The 23,230-nt window shown below is 42.6% G+C and overlaps 1 protein-coding gene across 1 annotated transcript; it reads left to right on the forward strand.

The window, feature by feature from the left end:
* Window positions 1-11: 11 nt before the first annotated feature.
* LOC138336708 (WASH complex subunit 1-like) lies at window positions 12-22,220 on the forward strand. The gene is made up of 4 exons (XM_069286260.1): window positions 12-163; window positions 1,132-1,705; window positions 2,800-3,008; window positions 19,851-22,220. The coding sequence occupies exons 2-4, from the start codon at window positions 1,170-1,172 to the stop codon at window positions 20,552-20,554; spliced, it is 1,449 nt and encodes a 482-aa protein (XP_069142361.1). The 5' UTR covers window positions 12-163; window positions 1,132-1,169; the 3' UTR covers window positions 20,555-22,220.
* The last annotated feature ends 1,010 nt before the right edge of the window (window positions 22,221-23,230 follow it).

Raw genomic sequence — 23,230 nt, forward strand, 5'->3', positions numbered from 1 at the left:
CATAACTGACAAAAATAATGACTTCTCCCTAAAGCGGAAGTGATATCGTCCCACCAGCTCTGACAGTGTTTACAAGTGTGTGTGTACTCAACTCACTGATCACGAATTTATACGTCTACCCATGGCGCTGGATATTCGTTAATGACGGAGAGGAAGATATACTGTAAGATTCATTTATTTTAAAAGATAAATTAACACCAAAAGAGCTCTGAGGTACACTAAATGATCATCATAATATGCTCACCTGTAGGACGTGTGACATGAGATCATGTGTCTGCTGATGATCATAATCACGAGACGATCACGGTTATATAGAACTGTTTGTTTCATTGTACAGTAGACGCACTATTTAGTTAGTTTATATGTGAATATTACACAAGTACTTGATGTTTTGACAGTAAGATATTCTATGATTATTTTTTATATATTTAAAACTGAAAATATGTGTACATTTGATACATTGAATTACATGCATGTACAGTCAGAACTTCGAATATATGTGAATTTAGTCTGCTAAAACTGATCATAATTACAGGCTTAATTCTGACAGATCGCCTGTTTCTACCTACAACATGTACACAGGAATCGGTCAGAATTTTTATTCAGTGATATATTTTATGGTCAGTTTAACTTTTAGCAGACATGTGAATTTTGACCAAAGATTTTTTGTCAGTCCACTAAAGGCACTTTGTTGGTTCATTTACAAAATAATGTATTACCGTATTCGACCCAATAAACGCCCAGGGCGTTTAAAAAAATTGAAAAAGGGAAAAGGTGCTTAATAGGATGAAATTATTGCAAACCCAGGGTTCTCACAAAGTTTTTTAATAGATGGTTGAAAATTAATAATAGGTGGCTGGGGGCAGCAGGCCCTTATGGTGGCTAATACTTATTTCTGACAAAAATAGCCGGTTGTAAACAAGGAAATAGACGGCTGTTTTTGCCGGCAACCGGCTTTTAACGAGAACCCTGCAAACCTATAGTTTTGTGTAGTCTTGGTCTTTAATTTATACCTGGGTAATTGAAATTGAGGCCTCAAAAAGGAGGAGGGGCGCTTATAGGGACATGGGAGCTTATTGGGTCGAATATGGTAGTATAAATTTTGCAGTTCTGCTCCTTTTTCATTTGCAGTTGAGTTAAAGATTTGGTGCAATTTGTAAGGAAACCCAATGCCTGAAATGATGTCGCTACAGTCGTGCAATATCCCGGGAATTCCCCCGGATTTGCGTCGTGATGAAACTGTTCACCAAATTGCAGACTCTTTAGATTATCTTGACAAGGTTGCAAATGAAATCTTCCAAAGAATAAATACGAGAGTGAATGATAATCGATCAAGACTGCAGAAGATCAATGATAGACTGAGTCTGGCTCAAGCCAAGGTGGATAAAATCAAGGGGAGTAATAAAGCCACAAAAGTCTTTGCCCCATCTAAATATCCAGCCGCAGCTCAAACAGAGGAACACCAGATGTTGTTCCCCACCAACTCGACCAATGGACTTTCTCACGTCAAACGGCCGCATTATCACGTACAGCAGAAACACAAGACTCTGGACGATAAGGCTCTCAAGGATAAGCTTCAGTTCTATATGGTTCATCTGAACATCAAGAAGAAGGAGGGGGAGAAACAACAGGAAGGACTAGGTGGACTTCCAAAGTCTGTGGAGTCTGTTAGTTCTCTACTGCTCTTCAACACTTCAGAAAACTTGTATGTTGCATTGCTTTTAGTTGATTATTCATTTTCATTTTTTTTTTTTTTTTGCTGAAGTGTTTTTCTTGAGCCAAACTTGATTTGCCCTCTTCTGCCTCCCCGATATATCTTCCGTCACACGATTTGTAGCTTTTACTTCCGTCTATAGTCTCAAAGATCTTCTGAAAAGACTCTTCTTCTTAGAAGGGCGCAAATCGGATTAAGCGTGGTGTATTTATGTATTATTTTAAATATCAGTTTTTGAGAAACGGGACAACCAAGTGATAACTGATAACATTTGTGCAGGGCTATGGTGTCTATTGGTGATGGAATGATGCTGAAAGATATGATATCCTGTGCTAACTTAATTAAACTAAGCGGGAAGATTACAAAGAGTTACATTCCATCACGACTGGAGATACTTTATTGTCCCACACAAACGTTATCAGGTATCACATGGTACATGAATTAGTCCCATTTTAATATAATTTTGGCAAATAGTCTTCAAGCATTTCCCCTCAATTCATCAGTTTAGTTCAGTTCTTTATTTAAACCATTTGCTTTGGTTTATGTGTGGTGTAAATACATTATAACTGTTACATTTGTATTAACAACTGTACTGCTATAATATCTTTACCAATGCATGTAAATTCTCATCACAATGTAAATTATAAAACATAAATAGAAGCATCTTATGAGTACTTTAAGATTAATGGGTCCTCAGGAGAATCAATCATTTGTCTTTAATGAACTAATTGGGACCAAAATTAGGGTATGGATTAGGTATTCAGGCAGGAAAAACACTGTTGCTTAACTTACATGTACCTTTTCGACATTTTTTAACAAGGTTTGAAAGGAAAAATATTTAGCTATGGACCAATGAGATTTCATAGAAATTACTATATCATTACATTTAAGACATCATAAACTTGAAAAATATATGTTATTGGAGAAATTTTCATTTAGATGTTATTCGTTTTTCTGAGACAGAAGCAGCTAGTGTACACGTCCCATTTCCTATTTTTTATATTTCAGTACTTTCACTACTTTGATCTATTTTCTACACATTCATTGATACATGCCAAACCTAATACAGGGTAATTTATGCCTAGGTATAAAAAGTATGTGATGTTGGATCCCTTGGGCGTTATAACAAAGACCAGGACAGCCATTGAGGAGGAGGAAGAAATAGCTGAGGCGCCCCTCACAATCGCCCAACGAGAGGAGCTACAGCGCCAACAGGCCGATAGCTACTTCTATATTCCCCACCTCGGGGATGTACCTGAAATTGCTGTCCCTTCCTCCTTACCTGACCTTCCAGGTTAGTATACAGTGTTCTTATTGTTCCATACTCCTTACCTGACCTTCCAGGTTAGTATACAGTGTTCTTATTGTTCCATCCTCCTTACCTGACCTTCCAGGTTAGTATACAGTGTTCTTATTTTCTCATCCTCCTTACCTGACCTTCCAGGTTAGTATAAAGTGATCTTATTGTCCCTTCCTCCTTACCTGACCTTCCAGGTTAGTATACAGTGTTCTTATTGTCCTATCCTCCTTACCTGACCTTCCAGGTTAGTAACAGTGTTCTTATTGTCCCATCCTCCTTACCTGACCTTCCAGGTTAGTATCAAGTGATCTTATTGTCCCCTCCTCCTTACCTGACCTTCCAGGTTAGTATACAGTGTTCTTATTGTCCTATCCTCCTTACCTGACCTTCCAGGTTAGTATACAGTGTTCTTATTGTCCCATCCTCCTTACCTGACCTTCCAGGTTAGTATCAAGTGATCTTATTGTCCCCTCCTCCTTACCTGACCTTCCAGGTTAGTATACAGTGTTCTTATTGTCCTATCCTCCTTACCTGACCTTCCAGGTTAGTATACAGTGTTCTTATTGTCCCCTCCTCCTTACATTGCCTTCCAGGTTAGTATACAGTGTTCTTATCGTCCCATCCTCCTTACCTGACCTTCCAGGTTAGTATAAAGTGTTCTTATTGTCCCCTCCTCCTTACATTGCCTTCCAGGTTAGTATACAGTGTTCTTATCGTCCCATCCTCCTTACCTGACCTTCCAGGTTAGTATACAGTGTTCTTATTGTCCCCTCCTCCTTACCTGACCTTCCAGGTTAGTATACAGTGTTCTTATTTTCCTATCCTCCTTACCTGACCTTCCAGGTTAGTATACAGTGTTCTTATTGTCCCCTCCTCCTTACATTGCCTTCCAGGTTAGTATACAGTGTTCTTATCGTCCCATCCTCCTTACCTGACCTTCCAGGTTAGTATACAGTGTTCTTATTGTCCCCTCCTCCTTACCTGACCTTCCAGGTTAGTATACAGTGTTCTTATTGTCCCCTCATCCTTACCTGACCTTCCAGGTTAGTATACAGTGTTCTTATTGTCTCATCCTCCTTACCTGACCTTCCAGGTTAGTATACAGTGTTCTTATTTGTCCCCTCCTCCTTACATTGCCTTCCAGGTTAGTATACAGTGTTCTTATTGTCCCCTCCTCCTTACCTGACCTTCCAGGTTAGTATACAGTGTTCTTATTGTCCCTTCCTCCTTACCTGACCTTCCAGGTTAGTATACAGTGTTCTTATTGTCCTATCCTCCTTACCTGACTTCCAGGTTAGTATACAGTGTTCTTATTTTCCTATCCTCCTTACCTGACCTTCCAGGTTAGTATACAGTGTTCTTATTGTCCCCTCCTCCTTACATTGCCTTCCAGGTTAGTATACAGTGTTCTTATTGTCCCATCCTCCTTACCTGACCTTCCAGGTTAGTATACAGTGTTCTTATTGTCCCCTCCTCCTTACCTGACCTTCCAGGTTAGTATACAGTGTTCTTATTGTCCCATCCTCCTTACCTGACCTTCCAGGTTAGTATACAGTGTTCTTATTGTCCAATCCTCCTTACCTGTCCTTCCAGGTTAGTATACAGTGTTCTTATTGTCCCCCTCATCCTTACCTGACCTTCCAGGTTAGTATACAGTGTTCTTATTGTCCCCTCCTCCTTACCTGGCCTTCCAGGTTAGTATACAGTGTTCTTATCGTCCCATCCTCCTTACCTGACCTTCCAGGTTAGTATACAGTGTTCTTATTGTCCTATCCTCCTTACCTGACCTTCCAGGTTAGTATACAGTGTTCTTATTGTCCCCTCCTCCTTACCTGACCTTCCAGGTTAGTATACAGTGTTCTTATTGTCCCCTCCTCCTTACCTGGCCTTCCAGGTTAGTATACAGTGTTCTTATCGTCCCATCCTCCTTACCTGACCTTCCAGGTTAGTATACAGTGTTCTTATTGTCCCCTCCTCCTTACCTGATGTTCCAGGTTAGTATACAGTGTTCTTATTGTCCCCTCCTCCTTACCTGACCTTCCAGGTTAGTATAAAGTGTTCTTATTGTCCCCTCCTCCTTACCTGACCTTCCAGGTTAGTATACAGTGTTCTTATTGTCCCCTCCTCCTTACCTGACCTTCCAGGTTAGTATACAGTGTTCTTATTGTCCCCTCCTCCTTACCTGGCCTTCCAGGTTAGTATACAGTGTTCTTATTGTCCTATCCTCCTTACCTGACCTTCCAGGTTAGTATACAGTGTTCTTATTGTCCCCTCCTCCTTACCTGGCCTTCCAGGTTAGTATACAGTGTTCTTATTGTCCCATCCTCCTTACCTGACCTTCCAGGTTAGTATACAGTGTTCTTATTGTCCCCTCCTCCTTACCTGACCTTCCAGGTTAGTATACAGTGTTTTTATTGTCCCATCCTCCTTACCTGACCTTCCAGGTTAGTATACAGTGTTCTTATTGTCCCCTCCTCCTTACCTGACCTTCCAGGTTAGTATACAGTGTTCTTATTGTCCCATCCTCCTTACCTGACCTTCCAGGTTAGTATACAGTGTTCTTATTGTCCCCTCCTCCTTACCTGACCTTCCAGGTTAGTATACAGTGTTCTTATTGTCCCCTCCTCCTTACCTGACCTTCCAGGTTAGTATACAGTGTTCTTATTGTCCCCTCCTCCTTACCTGACCTTCCAGGTTAGTATACAGTGTTCTTATTGTCCCCTCCTCCTTACCTGACCTTCCAGGTTAGTATACAGTGTTCTTATTGTCCCCTCCTCCTTACCTGGCCTTCCAGGTTAGTATACAGTGTTCTTATTGTCCTATCCTCCTTACCTGGCCTTCCAGGTTAGTATACAGTGTTCTTATTGTCCCCTCCTCCTTACCTGGCCTTCCAGGTTAGTATACAGTGTTCTTATTGTCCCATCCTCCTTACCTGACCTTCCAGGTTAGTATACAGTGTTCTTATTGTCCCCTCCTCCTTACCTGACCTTCCAGGTTAGTATACAGTGTTCTTATTGTCCCATCCTCCTTACCTGACCTTCCAGGTTAGTATACAGTGTTCTTATTGTCCCCTCCTCCTTACCTGGCCTTCCAGGTTAGTATACAGTGTTCTTATTGTCCCATCCTCCTTACCTGACCTTCCAGGTTAGTATACAGTGTTTTTTATTGTCCCATCCTCCTTACCTGACCTTCCAGGTTAGTATACAGTGTTTTTATTGTCCTATCCTCCTTACCTGACCTTCCAGGTTAGTATACAGTGTTTTTATTGTCCCCTCCTCCTTACCTGACCTTCCAGGTTAGTATACAGTGTTCTTATCGTCCCATCCTCCTTACCTGACCTTCCAGGTTAGTATACAGTGTTCTTATTGTCCCATCCTCCTTACCTGACCTTCCAGGTTAGTATACAGTGTTCTTATTGTCCCCTCCTCCTTACCTGACCTTCCAGGTTAGTATACAGTGTTCTTATTGTCCCCTCCTCCTTACCTGGCCTTCCAGGTTAGTATAGAGTGTTCTTATTGTCCTATCCTCCCTACCTGGCCTTCCAGGTTAGTATACAGTGTTCTTATTGTCCCCTCCTCCTTACCTGGCCTTCCAGGTTAGTATACAGTGTTCTTATTGTCCCATCCTCCTTACCTCGACCTTCCAGGTTAGTATACAGTGTTCTTATTGTCCCCTCCTCCTTACCTGACCTTCCAGGTTAGTATACAGTGTTCTTATTGTCCCATCCTCCTTACCTGACCTTCCAGGTTAGTATACAGTGTTCTTATTGTCCCCTCCTCCTTACATTGCCTTCCAGGTTAGTATACAGTGTTCTTATCGTCCCATCCTCCTTACCTGACCTTCCAGGTTAGTATACAGTGTTCTTATTGTCCCCTCCTCCTTACCTGACCTTCCAGGTTAGTATACAGTGTTCTTATTGTCCCCTCCTCCTTACCTGACCTTCCAGGTTAGTATACAGTGTTCTTATTGTCCCCTCCTCCTTACCTGACCTTCCAGGTTAGTATACAGTGTTCTTATTGTCCCCTCCTCCTTACCTGACCTTCCAGGTTAGTATACAGTGTTCTTATTGTCCCCTCCTCCTTACCTGGCCTTCCAGGTTAGTATACAGTGTTCTTATTGTCCCCTCCTCCTTACCTGGCCTTCCAGGTTAGTATACAGTGTTCTTATTGTCCCATCCTCCTTACCTGACCTTCCAGGTTAGTATACAGTGTTCTTATTGTCCCCTCCTCCTTACCTGGCCTTCCAGGTTGTATACAGTGTTTTTATTGTCCCATCCTCCTTACCTGACCTTCCAGGTTAGTATACAGTGTTCTTATTGTCCCCTCCTCCTTACATTGCCTTCCAGGTTAGTATACAGTGTTCTTATCGTCCCATCCTCCTTACCTGACCTTCCAGGTTAGTATACAGTGTTCTTATTGTCCCCTCCTCCTTACCTGACCTTCCAGGTTAGTATACAGTGTTCTTATTGTCCCCTCCTCCTTACCTGACCTTCCAGGTTAGTATACAGTGTTCTTATTTGTCCCCTCCTCCTTACCTGGCCTTCCAGGTTAGTATACAGTGTTCTTATTGTCCCATCCTCCTTACCTGACCTTCCAGGTTAGTATACAGTGTTCTATCCTCCTTACCTGACCTTCCAGGTTAGTATACAGTGTTTTTATTGTCCCCTCCTCCTTACATTGCCTTCCAGGTTAGTATACAGTGTTCTTATTGTCCCATCCTCCTTACCTGACCTTCCAGGTTAGTATACAGTGTTCTTATTGTCCCATCCTCCTTACCTGACCTTCCAGGTTAGTATACAGTGTTCTTATTGTCCTATCCTCCTTACCTGACCTTCCAGGTTAGTATACAGTGTTTTTATTGTCCCCTCCTCCTTACCTGACCTTCCAGGTTAGTATACAGTGTTCTTATCGTCCCATCCTCCTTACCTGACCTTCCAGGTTAGTATACAGTGTTCTTATTGTCCCATCCTCCTTACCTGACCTTCCAGGTTAGTATACAGTGTTCTTATCGTCCAATCCTCCTTACCTGGCCTTCCAGGTTAGTATACAGTGTTCTTATTGTCCCCTCCTCCTTACATTGCCTTCCAGGTTAGTATACAGTGTTCTTATTGTCCCATCCTCCTTACCTGACCTTCCAGGTTAGTATACAGTGTTCTTATTGTCCAATCCTCCTAACATTGCCTTCCAGGTTAGTATACAGTGTTCTTATTGTCCCCTCCTCCTTACCTGGCCTTCCAGGTTAGTATACAGTGTTCTTATTGTTCCATCCTCCTTACCTGACCTTCCAGGTTAGAATACAGTGTTCTTATTGTCCCCTCCTCCTTACCTGGCCTTCCAGGTTAGTATACAGTGTTCTTATCGTCCCATCCTCCTTACCTGGACTTCCAGGTTAGTATAAAGTGTTCTTATTGTCCCCTCCTCCTTACCTGACCTTCCAGGTTAGTATAAAGTGTTCTTATTGTCCCCTCCTCCTTACCTGACCTTCCAGGTTAGTATAAAGTGTTCTTATTGTCCCATCCTCCTTACCTGACCTTCCAGGTTAGTATACAGTGTTCTTATTGTCCCCTCCTCCTTACCTGACCTTCCAGGTTAGTATACAGTGTTCTTATTGTCCCATCCTCCTTACCTGACCTTCCAGGTTAGTATACAGTGTTCTTATTGTCCCCTCCTCCTTACCTGACCTTCCAGGTTAGTATACAGTGTTCTTATTGTCCTATCCTCCTTACCTGACCTTCCAGGTTAGTATACAGTGTTCTTATTGTCCAATCCTCCTTACCTGGCCTTCCAGGTTAGTATACAGTGTTGTTATTGTCCCCTCCTCCTTACCTGACCTTTAAGGTTAGTATACAGTGTTCTTATTGTCCCCTCCTCCTTACCTGACCTTCCAGGTTAGTATACAGTGTTCTTATTGTCCTATCCTCCTTACCTGACCTTCCAGGTTAGTATACAGTGTTCTTATTGTCCAATCCTCCTTACCTTGCCTTCCAGGTTAGTATACAGTGTTCTTATTGTCCCCTCCTCCTTACCTGACCTTCCAGGTTAGTATAAAGTGTTCTTATTGTCCAATCCTCCTTACATTGCCTTCCAGGTTAGTATACAGTGTTCTTATTGTCCCCTCCTCCTTACCCGACCTTCCAGGTTAGTATACAGTGTTCTTATTGTCCTATCCTCCTTACCTGACCTTCCAGGTTAGTATACAGTGTTCTTATTGTCCCCTCCTCCTTACCTGGCCTTCCAGGTTAGTATACAGTGTTCTTATTGTCCAATCCTCCTTACCTGACCTTCCAGGTTAGTATACAGTGTTCTTATTGTCCCCTCCTCCTTACCTGACCTTCCAGGTTAGTATACAGTGTTCTTATTGTCCAATCCTCCTTACCTGGCCTTCCAGGTTAGTATACAGTGTTCTTATTGTCCCCTCCTCCTTACCTGACCTTCCAGGTTAGTATACAGTGTTCTTATTGTCCCCTCCTCCTTACCTGACCTTCCAGGTTAGTATACAGTATTCTTATTGTCCAATCCTCCTTACCTGGCCTTCCAGGTTAGTATACAGTGTTCTTATTGTCCCCTCCTCCTTACCTGGCCTTCCAGGTTAGTATACAGTGTTCTTATTGTCCCCTCCTCCTTACCTGGCCTTCCAGGTTAGTAAACAGTGTTCTTATTGTCCTATCCTCCTTACCTGACCTTCCAGGTTAGTATACAGTGTTCTTATTGTCCTATCCTCCTTACCTGACCTTCCAGGTTAGTATACAGTGTTTTTATTGTCCTATCCTCCTTACCTGGCCTTCCAGGTTAGTATACAGTGTTCTTATTGTCCAATCCTCCTTACCTGGCCTTCCAGGTTAGTATACAGTGTTCTTATTGTCCTATCCTCCTTACCTGGCCTTCCAGGTTAGTAAACAGTGTTCTTATTGTCCAATCCTCCTTACCTGGCCTTCCAGGTTAGTATACAGTGTTCTTATTGTCCCATCCTCCTTACCTGGCCTTTCAGGTTAGTATACAGTGTTCTTATTGTCCCCTCCTCCTTACCTGACCTTCCAGGTTAGTATAAAGTGTTCTTATTGTCCTATCCTCCTTACCTGGCCTTCCAGGTTAGTAAACAGTGTTCTTATTGTCCTATCCTCCTTACCTGACCTTCCAGGTTAGTATACAGTGTTCTTATTGTCCCATCCTCCTTACCTGACCTTCCAGGTTAGTATACAGTGTTCTTATTGTCCCATCCTCCTTACCTGACCAACCAGGTTAGTATACAGTGTTTTTATTGTCCTATCCTCCTCACCTGACCTTCCAGGTTAGTATACAGTGTTTTTATTGTCCCCTCCTCCTTACCTGACCTTCCAGGTTAGTATACAGTGTTCTTATTGTCCCATCCTCCTTACCTGACCTTCCAGGTTAGTATACAGTGTTCTTATTGTCCCATCCTCCTTACCTGACCTTCCAGGTTAGTATACAGTGTTCTTATTGTCCCATCCTCCTTACCTGGCCTTCCAGGTTAGTATACAGTGTTCTTATTGTCCCCTCCTCCTTACATTGCCTTCCAGGTTAGTATACAGTGTTCTTATTGTACCCTCCTCCTTACCTGACCTTCCAGGTTAGTATACAGTGTTCTTATCGTCCAATCCTCCTTACATTGCCTTCCAGGTTAGTATACAGTGTTCTTATTGTCCCCTCCTCCTTACCTGGCCTTCCAGGTTAGTAAACAGTGTTCTTATTGTCCTATCCTCCTTACCTGACCTTCCAGGTTAGTATACAGTGTTCTTATTGTCCTATCCTCCTTACCTGGCCTTCCAGGTTAGTATACAGTGTTCTTATTGTTCCATCCTCCTTACCTGACCTTCCAGGTTAGTATACAGTGTTCTTATTGTCCCCTCCTCCTTACCTGGCCTTCCAGGTTAGTATACAGTGTTCTTATTGTCCCATCCTCCTTACCTGGCCTTCCAGGTTAGTATACAGTGTTCTTATTGTCCCATCCTCCTTACCTGACCTTCCAGGTTAGTATACAGTGTTCTTATCGTCCCATCCTCCTTACCTGGACTTCCAGGTTAGTATACAGTCTTCTTATTGTCCCATCCTCCTTACCTGACCAACCAGGTTAGTATACAGTGTTTTTATTGTCCTATCCTCCTCACCTGGCCTTCCAGGTTAGTATACAGTGTTCTTATTGTCCCATCCTCCTTACCTGGCCTTCCAGGTTAGTATACAGTGTTCTTATTGTCCCATCCTCCTTACCTGGCCTTCCAGGATTGTATACAGTGTTCTTATTGTCCCATCCTCCTTACCTGACCTTCCAGGTTAGTATACAGTGTTCTTATTGTCCCATCCTCCTTACCTGACCAACCAGGTTAGTATACAGTGTTTTTATTGTCCTATCCTCCTCACCTGACCTTCCAGGTTAGTATACAGTGTTTTTATTGTCCCCTCCTCCTTACCTGACCTTCCAGGTTAGTATACAGTGTTCTTATTGTCCCATCCTCCTTACCTGACCTTCCAGGTTAGTATACAGTGTTCTTATTGTCCCATCCTCCTTACCTGACCTTCCAGGTTAGTATACAGTGTTCTTATCGTCCAATCCTCCTTACCTGGCCTTCCAGGTTAGTATACAGTGTTCTTATTGTCCCCTCCTCCTTACATTGCCTTCCAGGTTAGTATACAGTGTTCTTATTGTCCCCTCCTCCTTACCTGACCTTCCAGGTTAGTATACAGTGTTCTTATCGTCCAATCCTCCTTACATTGCCTTCCAGGTTAGTATACAGTGTTCTTATTGTCCCCTCCTCCTTACCTGGCCTTCCAGGTTAGTAAACAGTGTTCTTATTGTCCTATCCTCCTTACCTGACCTTCCAGGTTAGTATACATTGTTCTTATTGTCCCCTCCTCCTTACCTGGCCTTCCAGGTTAGTATACAGTGTTCTTATTGTTCCATCCTCCTTACCTGACCTTCCAGGTTAGTATACAGTGTTCTTATTGTCCCATCCTCCTTACCTGACCTTCCAGGTTAGTATACAGTGTTCTTATTGTCCCATCCTCCTTACCTGACCTTCCAGGTTAGTATACAGTGTTCTTATTGTCCCATCCTCCTTACCTGACCTTCCAGGTTAGTATACAGTGTTCTTATTGTCCCATCCTCCTTACCTGGACTTCCAGGTTAGTATACAGTGTTCTTATTGTCCAATCCTCCTTACCTGGCCTTCCAGGTTAGTATACAGTGTTCTTATTGTCCCCTCCTCCTTACCTGACCTTCCAGGTTAGTATACAGTGTTCTTATTGTCCCATCCTCCTTACCTGGCCTTCCAGGTTAGTATACAGTGTTCTTATTGTCCCATCCTCCTTACCTGACCTTCCAGGTTAGTATAAAGTGTTCTTATTGTCCCCTCCTCCTTACCTGACCTTCCAGGTTAGTATAAAGTGTTCTTATTGTCCCCTCCTCCTTACATGACCTTCCAGGTTAGTATACAGTGTTCTTATTGTCCTATCCTCCTTACCTGACCTTCCAGGTTAGTATACAGTGTTCTTATTGTCCCCTCCTCCTTACCTGACCTTCCAGGTTAGTAAACAGTGTTCTTATTGTCCCCTCCTCCTTACCTGACCTTCCAGGCTAGTATACAGTGTTCTTATTGTCCTATCCTCCTTACCTGACCTTCCAGGTTAGTATACAGTGTTCTTATTGTCCTATCCTCCTTACCTGACCTTCCAGGTTAGTATACAGTGTTCTTATTGTCCTATCCTCCTTACCTGACCTTCCAGGTTAGTATACAGTGTTCTTATTGTCCTATCCTCCTTACCTGACCTTCCAGGTTAGTATAAAGTGTTCTTATTGTCCCCTCCTCCTTACCTGACCTTCCAGGTTAGTAAACAGTGTTCTTATTGTCCCCTCCTCCTATCCTGGCCTTCCAGGCTAGTATGCAGTGTTCTTATTGTCCCCTCCTCCTTACCTGGCCTTCCAGGTTAGTATAAAGTGTTCTTATTGTCCCATCCTCCTTACCTGACCTTCCAGGCTAGTATACAGTGTTCTTATTGTCCCCTCCTCCTTACCTGACCTTCCAGGTTAGTATACAGTATTCTTATTGTCCTATCCTCCTTACCTGGACTTCCAGGTTAGTATACAGTGTTCTTATTGTCCCCTCCTCCTTACATGACCTTCCAGGCTAGTATACAGTGTTCTTATCGTCCAATCCTCCTTACCTGGCCTTCCAGGTTAGTATACAGTGTTCTTATCGTCCAATCCTCCTTACCTGGCCTTCCAGGTTAGTATACAGTGTTCTTATTGTCCCCTCCTCCTTACCTGACCTTCCAGGTTAGTATACAGTGTTCTTATTGTCCCCTCCTCCTTACCTGACCTTCCAGGTTAGTATACAGTGTTCTTATTGTCCTATCCTCCTTACCTGACCTTCCAGGTTAGTATACAGTGTTCTTATTGTCCCCTCCTTCTTACCTGACCTTCAAGGTTAGTATAAAGTGTTCTTATTGTCCCATCCTCCCTACCTGACCTTCCAGGTTAGTATAAAGTGTTCTTATTGTCCCCTCCTTCTTACCTGACCTTCCAGGTTAGTATACAGTGTTCTTATTGTCCCCTCCTCCTTACCTGACCTTCCAGGTTAGTAAATAGTGTTCTTATTGTCCCCTCCTCCTTACCTGACCTTCCAGGTTAGTATACAGTGTTCTTATTTTCCTATCCTCCTTACCTGACCTTCCAGGTTAGTATACAGTGTTCTTATTGTCCCCTCCTCCTTACCTGGCCTTCCAGGTTAGTAAACAGTGTTCTTATTGTCCAATCCTCCTTACCTGACCTTCCAGGTTAGTATACAGTGTTCTTATCGTTCAATCCTCCTTACCTGGCCTTCCAGGTTAGTATACAGTGTTCTTATTGTCCCCTCCTCCTTACCTGACCTTCCAGGTTAGTAAACAGTGTTCTTATTGTCCCATCCTCCTTACCTGACCTTCCAGGTTAGTATACAGTGTTCTTATTGTCCCCTCCTCCTTACCTGACCTTCCAGGTTAGTATACAGTGTTCTTATTGTCCCCTCCTCCTTACCTGACCTTCCAGGTTAGTATACAGTGTTCTTATTGTCCCATCCTCCTTACCTGACCTTCCAGGTTAGTATAAAGTGTTCTTATTGTCCCCTCCTCCTTACCTGACCTTCCAGGTTAGTAAACAGTGTTCTTATTGTCCCCTCCTCCTTACCTGACCTTCCAGGCTAGTATACAGTGTTCTTATTTTCCTATCCTCCTTACCTGACCTTCCAGGTTAGTATACAGTGTTCTTATTGTCCCCTCCTCCTTACCTGGCCTTCCAGGTTAGTATACAGTGTTCTTATTGTCCTATCCTCCTTACCTGACCTTCCAGGTTAGTATAAAGTGTTCTTATTGTCCCCTCCTCCTTACCTGACCTTCCAGGTTAGTATACAGTGTTCTTATTGTCCTATCCTCCTTACCTGACCTTCCAGGTTAGTATACAGTGTTCTTATTGTCCCCTCCTCCTTACCCGACCTTCCAGGTTAGTATACAGTGTTCTTATTGTCCCATCCTCCTTACCTGGCCTTCCAGGTTAGTATACAGTGTTCTTATTGTCCCATCCTCCTTACCTGACCTTCCAGGTTAGTATACAGTGTTCTTATTGTCCTATCCTCCTTACCTGACCTTCCAGGTTAGTATACAGTGTTCTTATTGTCCCATCCTCCTTACCTGACCTTCCAGGTTAGTATCAAGTGATCTTATTGTCCCCTCCTCCTTACCTGACCTTCCAGGTTAGTATACAGTGTTCTTATTGTCCCCTCCTCCTTACCTGACCTTCCAGGTTAGTATACAGTGTTCTTATTGTCCTATCCTCCTTACCTGACCTTCCAGGTTAGTATACAGTGTTCTTATTGTCCCCTCCTCCTTACCTGGCCTTCCAGGTTAGTAAACAGTGTTCTTATTGTTCCATCCTCCTTACCTGGCCTTCCAGGTTAGTATACAGTGTTTTTATTGTCCCCTCCTCCTTACCTCGCCTTCCAGGTTAGTATACAGTGTTCTTATTGTCCCCTCCACCTTACCTGACCTTCCAGGTTAGTATACAGTGTTTTTATTGTCCCATCCTCCTTACCTGACCTTCCAGGTTAGTATACAGTGTTCTTATTGTCCCTTCCTCCTTACCTGACCTTCCAGGTTAGTATACAGTGTTCTTATTGTCCCCTCCACCTTACCTGACCTTCCAGGTTAGTATACAGTGTTCTTATTGTCCTATCCTCCTTACCTGACCTTCCAGGTTAGTATACAGTGTTCTTATTGTCCCTTCCTCCTTACCTGACCTTCCAGGTTAGTATAAAGTGTTCTTATTGTCCCCTCCTCCTTACCTGGCCTTCCAGGTTAGTATACAGTGTTCTTATTGTCCCCTCCTCCTTACCTGGCCTTCCAGGTTAGTATACAGTGTTCTTATTGTCCCCTCCTCCTTACCTGACCTTCCAGGTTAGTATACAGTGTTCTTATTGTCCCATCCTCCTTACCTGACCTTCCAGGTTAGTATACAGTGTTCTTATTGTCCCCTCCTCCTTACCTGACCTTCCAGGTTAGTATACAGTGTTCTTATTGTCCCATCCTCCTTACCTGACCTTCCAGGTTAGTATACAGTGTTCTTATTGTCCCATCCTCCTTACCTGGCCTTCCAGGTTAGTATACAGTGTTCTTATTGTCCCATCCTCCTTACCTGACCTTCCAGGTTAGTATACAGTGTTCTTATTGTCCCTTCCTCCTTACCTGACCTTCCAGGTTAGTATACAGTGTTCTTATTGTCCCCTCCTCCTTACCTGACCTTCCAGGTTAGTATACAGTGTTCTTATTGTCCCATCCTCCTTACCTGACCTTCCAGGTTAGTATACAGTGTTCTTATTGTCCCCTCCTCCTTACCTGACCTTCCAGGTTAGTATACAGTGTTCTTATTGTCCCATCCTCCTTACATGACCTTCCAGGTTAGTATACAGTGTTCTTATTGTCCCCTCCTCCTTACATGACCTTCCAGGTTAGTATACAGTGTTCTTATTGTCCCCTCCTCCTTACCTGGCCTTCCAGGTTAGTATACAGTGTTCTTATTGTCCCCTCCTCCTTACCTGACCTTCCAGGTTAGTATACAGTGTTCTTATTGTCCCCTCCTCCTTACCTGGCCTTCCAGGTTAGTATATAGTGTTCTTATTGTCCCCCCTCCTCCTTACCTGGCCTTCCAGGTTAGTATACAGTGTTCTTATTGTCCCCTCCTCCTTACCTGGCCTTCCAGGTTAGTATACAGTGTTCTTATTGTCCCCTCCTCCTTACCTGACCTTCCAGGTTAGTATACAGTGTTCTTATTGTCCCCTCCTCCTTACCTGACCTTCCAGGTTAGTATACAGTGTTCTTATTGTCCCCTCCTCCTTACCTGACCTTCCAGGTTAGTATACAGTGTTCTTATTGTCCCCTCCTCCTTACATGACCTTCCAGGTTAGTATACAGTGTTCTTATTGTCCCCTCCTCCTTACCTGACCTTCCAGGTTAGTATACAGTGTTCTTATTGTCCCCTCCTCCTTACCTGACCTTCCAGGTTAGTATACAGTGTTCTTATTGTCCTATCCTCCTTACCTGACCTTCCAGGTTAGTATACAGTGTTCTTATTGTCCCCTCCTCCTTACCTGACCTTCCAGGTTAGTAAACAGTGTTCTTATTGTCCCCTCCTCCTTACCTGGCCTTCCAGGTTAGTATACAGTGTTCTTATTGTCCCATCCTCCTTACCTGGCCTTCCAGGTTAGTAAACAGTGTTCTTATTGTCCCCTCCTCCTTACCTGGCCTTCCAGGTTAGTTAGTATACAGTGTTCTTATTGTCCCATCCTCCTTACCTGGCCTTCCAGGTTAGTATACAGTGTTCTTATTGTCCCCTCCTCCTTACCTGGCCTTCCAGGTTAGTATACAGTGTTCTTATTGTCCCCTCCTCCTTACCTGACCTTCCAGGTTAGTATACAGTGTTCTTATTGTCCCCTCCTCCTTACCTGGCCTTCCAGGTTAGGTATACAGTGTTCTTATTGTACCCTCCTCCTTACCTGAACTTCCAGGTTAGTAAACAGTGTTCTTATTGTCCCCTCCTCCTTACCTGGCCTTCCAGGTTAGTATACAGTGTTCTTATTGTCCCATCCTCCTTACCTGGCCTTCCAGGTTAGTATACAGTGTCTTATTGTCCCATCCTCCTTACCTGACCTTCCAGGTTAGTATACAGTGTTCTTATTGTCCAATCCTCCTTACCTGGCCTTCCAGGTTAGTATACAGTGTTCTTATTGTCCCATCCTCCTTACCTGACCTTCCAGGTTAGTATACAGTGTTCTTATTGTCCCATCCTCCTTACCTGACCTTCCAGGTTAGTATACAGTGTTCTTATTGTCCTATCCTCCTTACCTGACCTTCCAGGTTAGTATACAGTGTTCTTATTGTACCCTCCTCCTTACCTGACCTTCCAGGTTAGTATACAGTGTTCTTATTGTCCCCTCCTCCTTACCTGACCTTCCAGGTTAGTAAACAGTGTTCTTATTGTCCCCTCCTCCTTACCTGGCCTTCCAGGTTAGTATACAGTGTTCTTATTGTCCTATCCTCCTTACCTGACCTTCCAGGTTAGTATACAGTGTTCTTATTGTCCCCTCCTCCTTACCTGGCCTTCCAGGTTAGTATACAGTGTTTTTATTGTCCTATCCTCCTTACCTGACCTTCCAGGTTAGTATACAGTGTTCTTATTGTCCCCTCCTCCTTACCTGACCTTCCAGGTTAGTATACAGTGTTCTTATTGTCCAATCCTCCTTACCTGACCTTCCAGGTTAGTAAACAGTGTTCTTATTGTCCCCTCCTCCTAACCTGGCCTTCCAGGTTAGTATACAGTATTCTTATTGTCCCATCCTCCTTACCTGACCTTCCAGGTTAGTATACAGTGTTCTTATTGTCCCATCCTCCTTACATGACCTTCCAGGCTAGTATACAGTGTTCTTATTGTTCCATCCTCCTTACCTGGCCTTCCAGGTTAGTATACAGTGTTCTTATTGTCCCATCCTCCTTACATGACCTTCCAGGCTAGTATACAGTGTTCTTATTGTTCCATCCTCCTTACCTGGCCTTCCAGGTTAGTATAAAGTGTTCTTATTGTCCCCTCCTCCTTACCTGACCTTCCAGGTTAGTATACAGTGTTCTTATTGTCCCCTCCTCCTTACCTGACCTTCCAGGTTAGTAAACAGTATTCTTATTGTCCTATCCTCCTTACCTGACCTTCCAGGTTAGTATACAGTGTTCTTATTGTCCCATCCTCCTTACCTGGCCTTCCAGGTTATTATACAGTGTTTTTATTGTCCCCTCCTCCTTACCTGGCCTTCCAGGTTAGTATACAGTGTTCTTATTGTCCCCTCCTCCTTACCTGACCTTCCAGGTTAGTATACAGTGTTCTTATTGTCCTATCCTCCTTACCTGGCCTTCCAGGTTAGTATACAGTGTTCTTATTGTCCCATCCTCCTTACCTGACCTTCCAGGTTAGTATAAAGTGTTCTTATTGTCCCATCCTCCTTACCTGACCTTCCAGGTTAGTATACAGTGTTCTTATTGTCCCCTCCTCCTTACCTGACCTTCCAGGTTAGTATAAAGTGATCTTATTGTCCCATCCTCCTTACCTGACCTTCCAGGTTAGTATACAGTGTTCTTATTGTCCTATCCTCCTTACCTGACCTTCCAGGTTAGTAAACAGTGTTCTTATTGTCCTATCCTCCTTACCTGACCTTCCAGGTTAGTATACAGTGTTCTTATTGTCCCCTCCTCCTTACCTGACCTTCCAGGTTAGTATACAGTGTTCTTATCGTCCCATCCTCCTTACCTGACCTTCCAGGTTAGTATACAGTGTTCTTATTGTCCCATCCTCCTTACCTGACCTTCCAGGTTAGTATACAGTGTTCTTATTGTCCCCTCCTCCTTACCTGACCTTCCAGGTTAGTATACAGTGTTTTTATTGTCCCCTCCTCCTTACCTGGCCTTCCAGGTTAGTATACAGTGTTCTTATTGTCCCATCCTCCTTACCTGACCTTCCAGGTTAGTATACAGTGTTTTTATTGTCCCATCCTCCTTACCTGGCCTTCCAGGTTAGTATACAGTGTTTTTATTGTCCCATCCTCCTTACCTGACCTTCCAGGTTAGTATACAGTGTTCTTATTGTCCCCTCCTCCTTACCTGACCTTCCAGGTTAGTATAAAGTGTTCTTATTGTCCCATCCTCCCTACCTGACCTTTTAGGTTAGTATACAGTATTCTTATTGTCCTATCCTCCTTACCTGACCTTCCAGGTTAGTATACAGTGTTCTTATCGTCCCATCCTCCTTACCTGACCTTCCAGGTTAGTATACAGTGTTCTTATTGTCCCATCCTCCCTACCTGACCTTTTAGGTTACAATGCAGTGTTCTTATTGTCCCCTCCTCCTTACCTGACCTTCCAGGTTAGTAAACAGTATTCTTATTGTCCTATCCTCCTTACCTGACCTTCCAGGTTACAATGCAGTGTTCTTATTGTCCCCTCCTCCTTACCTGACCTTCCAGGTTAGTATAAAGTGTTCTCATTGTCCCATCCTCCTTACCTGACCTTCCAGGTTAGTATACAGTGTTCTTATTGTCCCATCCTTCTTACCCGACCTTCCAGGTTAGTATACAGTGTTCTTATAATTATTGTCCCATCCTCCTAATTACCTGATCTTCCAGGTTAGTATACAGAATTTTTTGAGATTAACAACAGCCTTTTCATGATCATGATTAAGGTCTTACAATTTGCTTTAACCCTGAGTTGTTGCCTTCATTGTTTGCTGTGCTAACTGATATATATCTGCCTATTACAGGTGTTGCTGATGACTTGTGCTACATTGCTGACCAGATACCTTCCATAGCACCATCAGTTACAGGAAATATGCCGGACCTCCCATCTGTTGTACCAGAGGCTGAAGTTCCAAATGTCACAGATATGCCCCCACCTCCAGGTGAAACCAGTGCTCCTCCTCCACCCCCACCCCCAGCTGGGCCTCCACCACCTGCCCCACCTCCTCCTCCCCCAGGACCTCCAGCTCCTCCTCCCCCAGGGGCACCTCCACCTCCACCACCTCCTCCTCCCCCAGCGGAAGCCCCTGCTGGCCCACCCAGTGCTGTTCCCGAGGGAGTTCCAGAAGTTGTGGCTAATGCTGGTGATAGCCGGTCTAATCTTATGGACGCCATTAGGAAAGCTGGCGGGTCCAGGAGTGCAGGATTGAAGAGTGGAAAGGATAGAAAGGTGGAGAAAAAGAAGAAACAGAAGGAAGAAAAGGAAGACAAAGGAGGTGGTGGGGGAGGAGGAGGTGACCTGATGTCTGACCTCTTCAGTAGGCTACAGATGAGGCGGAAGGGTATCTCTGGGGAGAAAACGTCTAGCGGTGGGGACAAGTCCGAGCCCAAATCCAGTGGTGGCAGCGGTGGGGCTATGGATAAGATATCCTCCATGATTCCTCCCCCTCCGAAACCACAGGGAGAGGATACGGAAGATCACGATGATGATGATGACTGGGACGATTAATGATGTGCCACTCTGTATTGACAATGATTGACTCTTATTTGATGGAAAAACGGTGCAGTCTGAATTGGGTATGAAGCAAAATCATGCTTTGTGGAAACTTCATGGGACCAAATATATGACTTTGTGTGAGTGAATTAATTTATTGTCAGATGTACCACAATCATATTGAATGTATACATGTATAATTAAAGATGCTCCACCGCTGACAGAGCATAATCGATACTCACCATTTTTAACAATTTTTGGTGTTTAATCATATATATATATATATATATCTAATTAACACCAAAAATAATATAAGATAAATTATTTTGCTTTTAATGCATTCACATTATACTTCCATATAAGACATAGTGCCACAGAATTCTTTCAGGATGCAATCAAATATTTTTAATATTTAAGTAAAATGAAAAGCTCAAACATTTCAATGTTGGTAATAGTGTAAAGTAAGTAACTTTTGTAACTAAAGAAAAATACAAATTTTTCTGCTCTTTGTTTTTTGATAGAGAAACATTACTATTTGTCAGCGGTGCAGCATCTTGAAAGATTCAGGATATGTTGTGAACTCGGGTCTCCCTGCATATAGCCAGCAGATGTTTTAAAGTGTAAAATTAATGGATGGATCACTTCATGGTGTTGAATGTTTTTACCATATTGACCTTCATTTTATATTACTCTGGACCAGATTACTGAAATGAAATTATGCTATGTTCATGGAAAAAATCCAGAAAATGTTTCAAAATTTTATATTGATTGTTTATAATTACATTCAACATTTTATCTAAAACTCATATAAAAAAAATGGTAATGTTTGATGTCAAACTAACAATTATTTCGTTAATCTGCATTCATTGAATTGATTAAATAAATGTAGTTTCGTTGTTAGCATTAAGAACAGTCAGAGTTAAGATATTTAATGAGTAATTTGAATACATATTGTATTATAGCAAGAATTGAAGGCAGTTCAGGTAAAAAAAACTTGACCAATCACATGCCTGCAGAGTCTTCCTTTGAAGATTTACAGAGAACGATGTACAACTTAAAAGTCGTAAAATGTACCATTATTTGATTCTTTTGATGTACATCAGAGGATTAATCTGCCTGCTCATCCGTTGTCACATACAGAGCCTTCAGTTTTCAGGGGTGGATATGACGACAGTGATTTTAACCTCTGGAGTATAAAGGATACTCTATACAGTGTTAACAATCATTCCGTGAAATTGACACAAACCCATTGTGTAAATGTATAATTATTTATATGGTCATTTCGTCAGGTAAATATCTTGTCCATTAAACCAGCTCCGATCTGTATTTAACCGTGTAGCCAGTTATTTTCGCGAACCAAAATTTTCGCGATTTGATCTAAAAACGAGAAAATCCTATTTTAGCGATTAAATTTCCCCGATACGGATTTTAAAGGTATATATTATTCAACCATTTCTCATTATTTCGCGGATCAAATGTTCGCGATCGCGAAACCGCAAAAATATCATCCCCGCGAAAATAACCGGCTATAGGGTATATTACTAACTCACAAACCTGATCATTTATTGAAGTGTTAAATGTAATGTCAGAAGAATCGTTAATGATTATGTTAATTATTGCCAAAGTTTATGGAGATAAATATCATCTACAGAGATATGAATTAAACTATATTTACACATGTTTTACGCTATGGTTTTACTTACTTAATGGGCTTCTCAAATCGCCTTTTATCCATTGTTTGTGAAAAACCTTATCACGTTCTGAAATCTTCAATAAGAGGTCATGTCAATTGGCAGCCATCTTGGTTATTGAATTTGTAACAGTCTAATGATTTCTCACACATGGATCTGTAACCTTCCAATGATTTCTCACACAGGGATCTGTAACCTTCCAATGCATACAAGGATCTATAACCTTCCAATGATTTCTCACACAGGGATCTGTAACCTTCCAATGATTTCTTTGTGGGTTGTGTTGCATGGTGTCTTGGGTGGCATGCTTCAGTGAAATAGCTCTATAAAAAAATCAAGAGTACCACGATAAAAGAAGACACAACAACAATATACCGCAGCCTCCCAGAACACGCACATCGCACTTAACACACGCAAGACAACGCATTAACTGGAGGTCACTGCCGAAACTTCACGACCTATTGGAGTTTCGCTAAGATCATCAGAAACCCCAAAATAGAAACTTTGTTAGAAATCCGCCATGGAGAACCAAAAAAGAGACTAGCAAAACTACGTGAAACAGAACAAGAGGAGTACAAAATGTTTGTATTGACCATGGTCAAACAAAGACTCAGCGAGAAGAGTTTATAATATTAGCAGCAGAGCTCAGAGAAGAGTATTTTTAAGGTATTACAACTTAAGGTTCATGTAAAGGCTTTAACCAGTGAAGCTCCTGCGCTATTTGCTGGTCCGATTTTGCCAAACAAACTGTTGGAGTACCTGGCATATTCACAACTGAACACGATGGCATGATTATTTGGTTCCATCAATGCAATCCACACGAGTTCTATTTCTTCTCCAGAAATATACATTTTTCTCATATTTTACTGAATTTTACAAGCAGCTTCACAAATTACATATCAACAGTAAGACTGACAGTTAGCAAGGGTACATACCAACAGTTAATGAAGTTAGTTTAGTTCAATTGCAGCACAGTAATGAGTTTTAGGCTTGCAAAATA

The sequence above is a fragment of the Argopecten irradians genome, chromosome 12 (assembly GCF_041381155.1).
Source record: "Argopecten irradians isolate NY chromosome 12, Ai_NY, whole genome shotgun sequence".
In the NCBI taxonomy this organism is placed as follows: Eukaryota; Metazoa; Mollusca; class Bivalvia; order Pectinida; family Pectinidae; genus Argopecten; species Argopecten irradians.

Excerpts from the sequence above, each read along its gene's own strand:
- LOC138336708 (XM_069286260.1), top strand. The coding sequence starts at position 1,170 with ATGCCTGAAATGATGTCGCTACAGTCGTGCAATATCCCGGGAATTCCC. Across the intron at positions 1,706-2,799 it reads TTCAACACTTCAGAAAACTT|GTATAAAAAGTATGTGATGT; the intron begins GTATGTTGCATT and ends ATTTATGCCTAG. Across the intron at positions 3,009-19,850 it reads CTCCTTACCTGACCTTCCAG|GTGTTGCTGATGACTTGTGC; the intron begins GTTAGTATACAG and ends TGCCTATTACAG.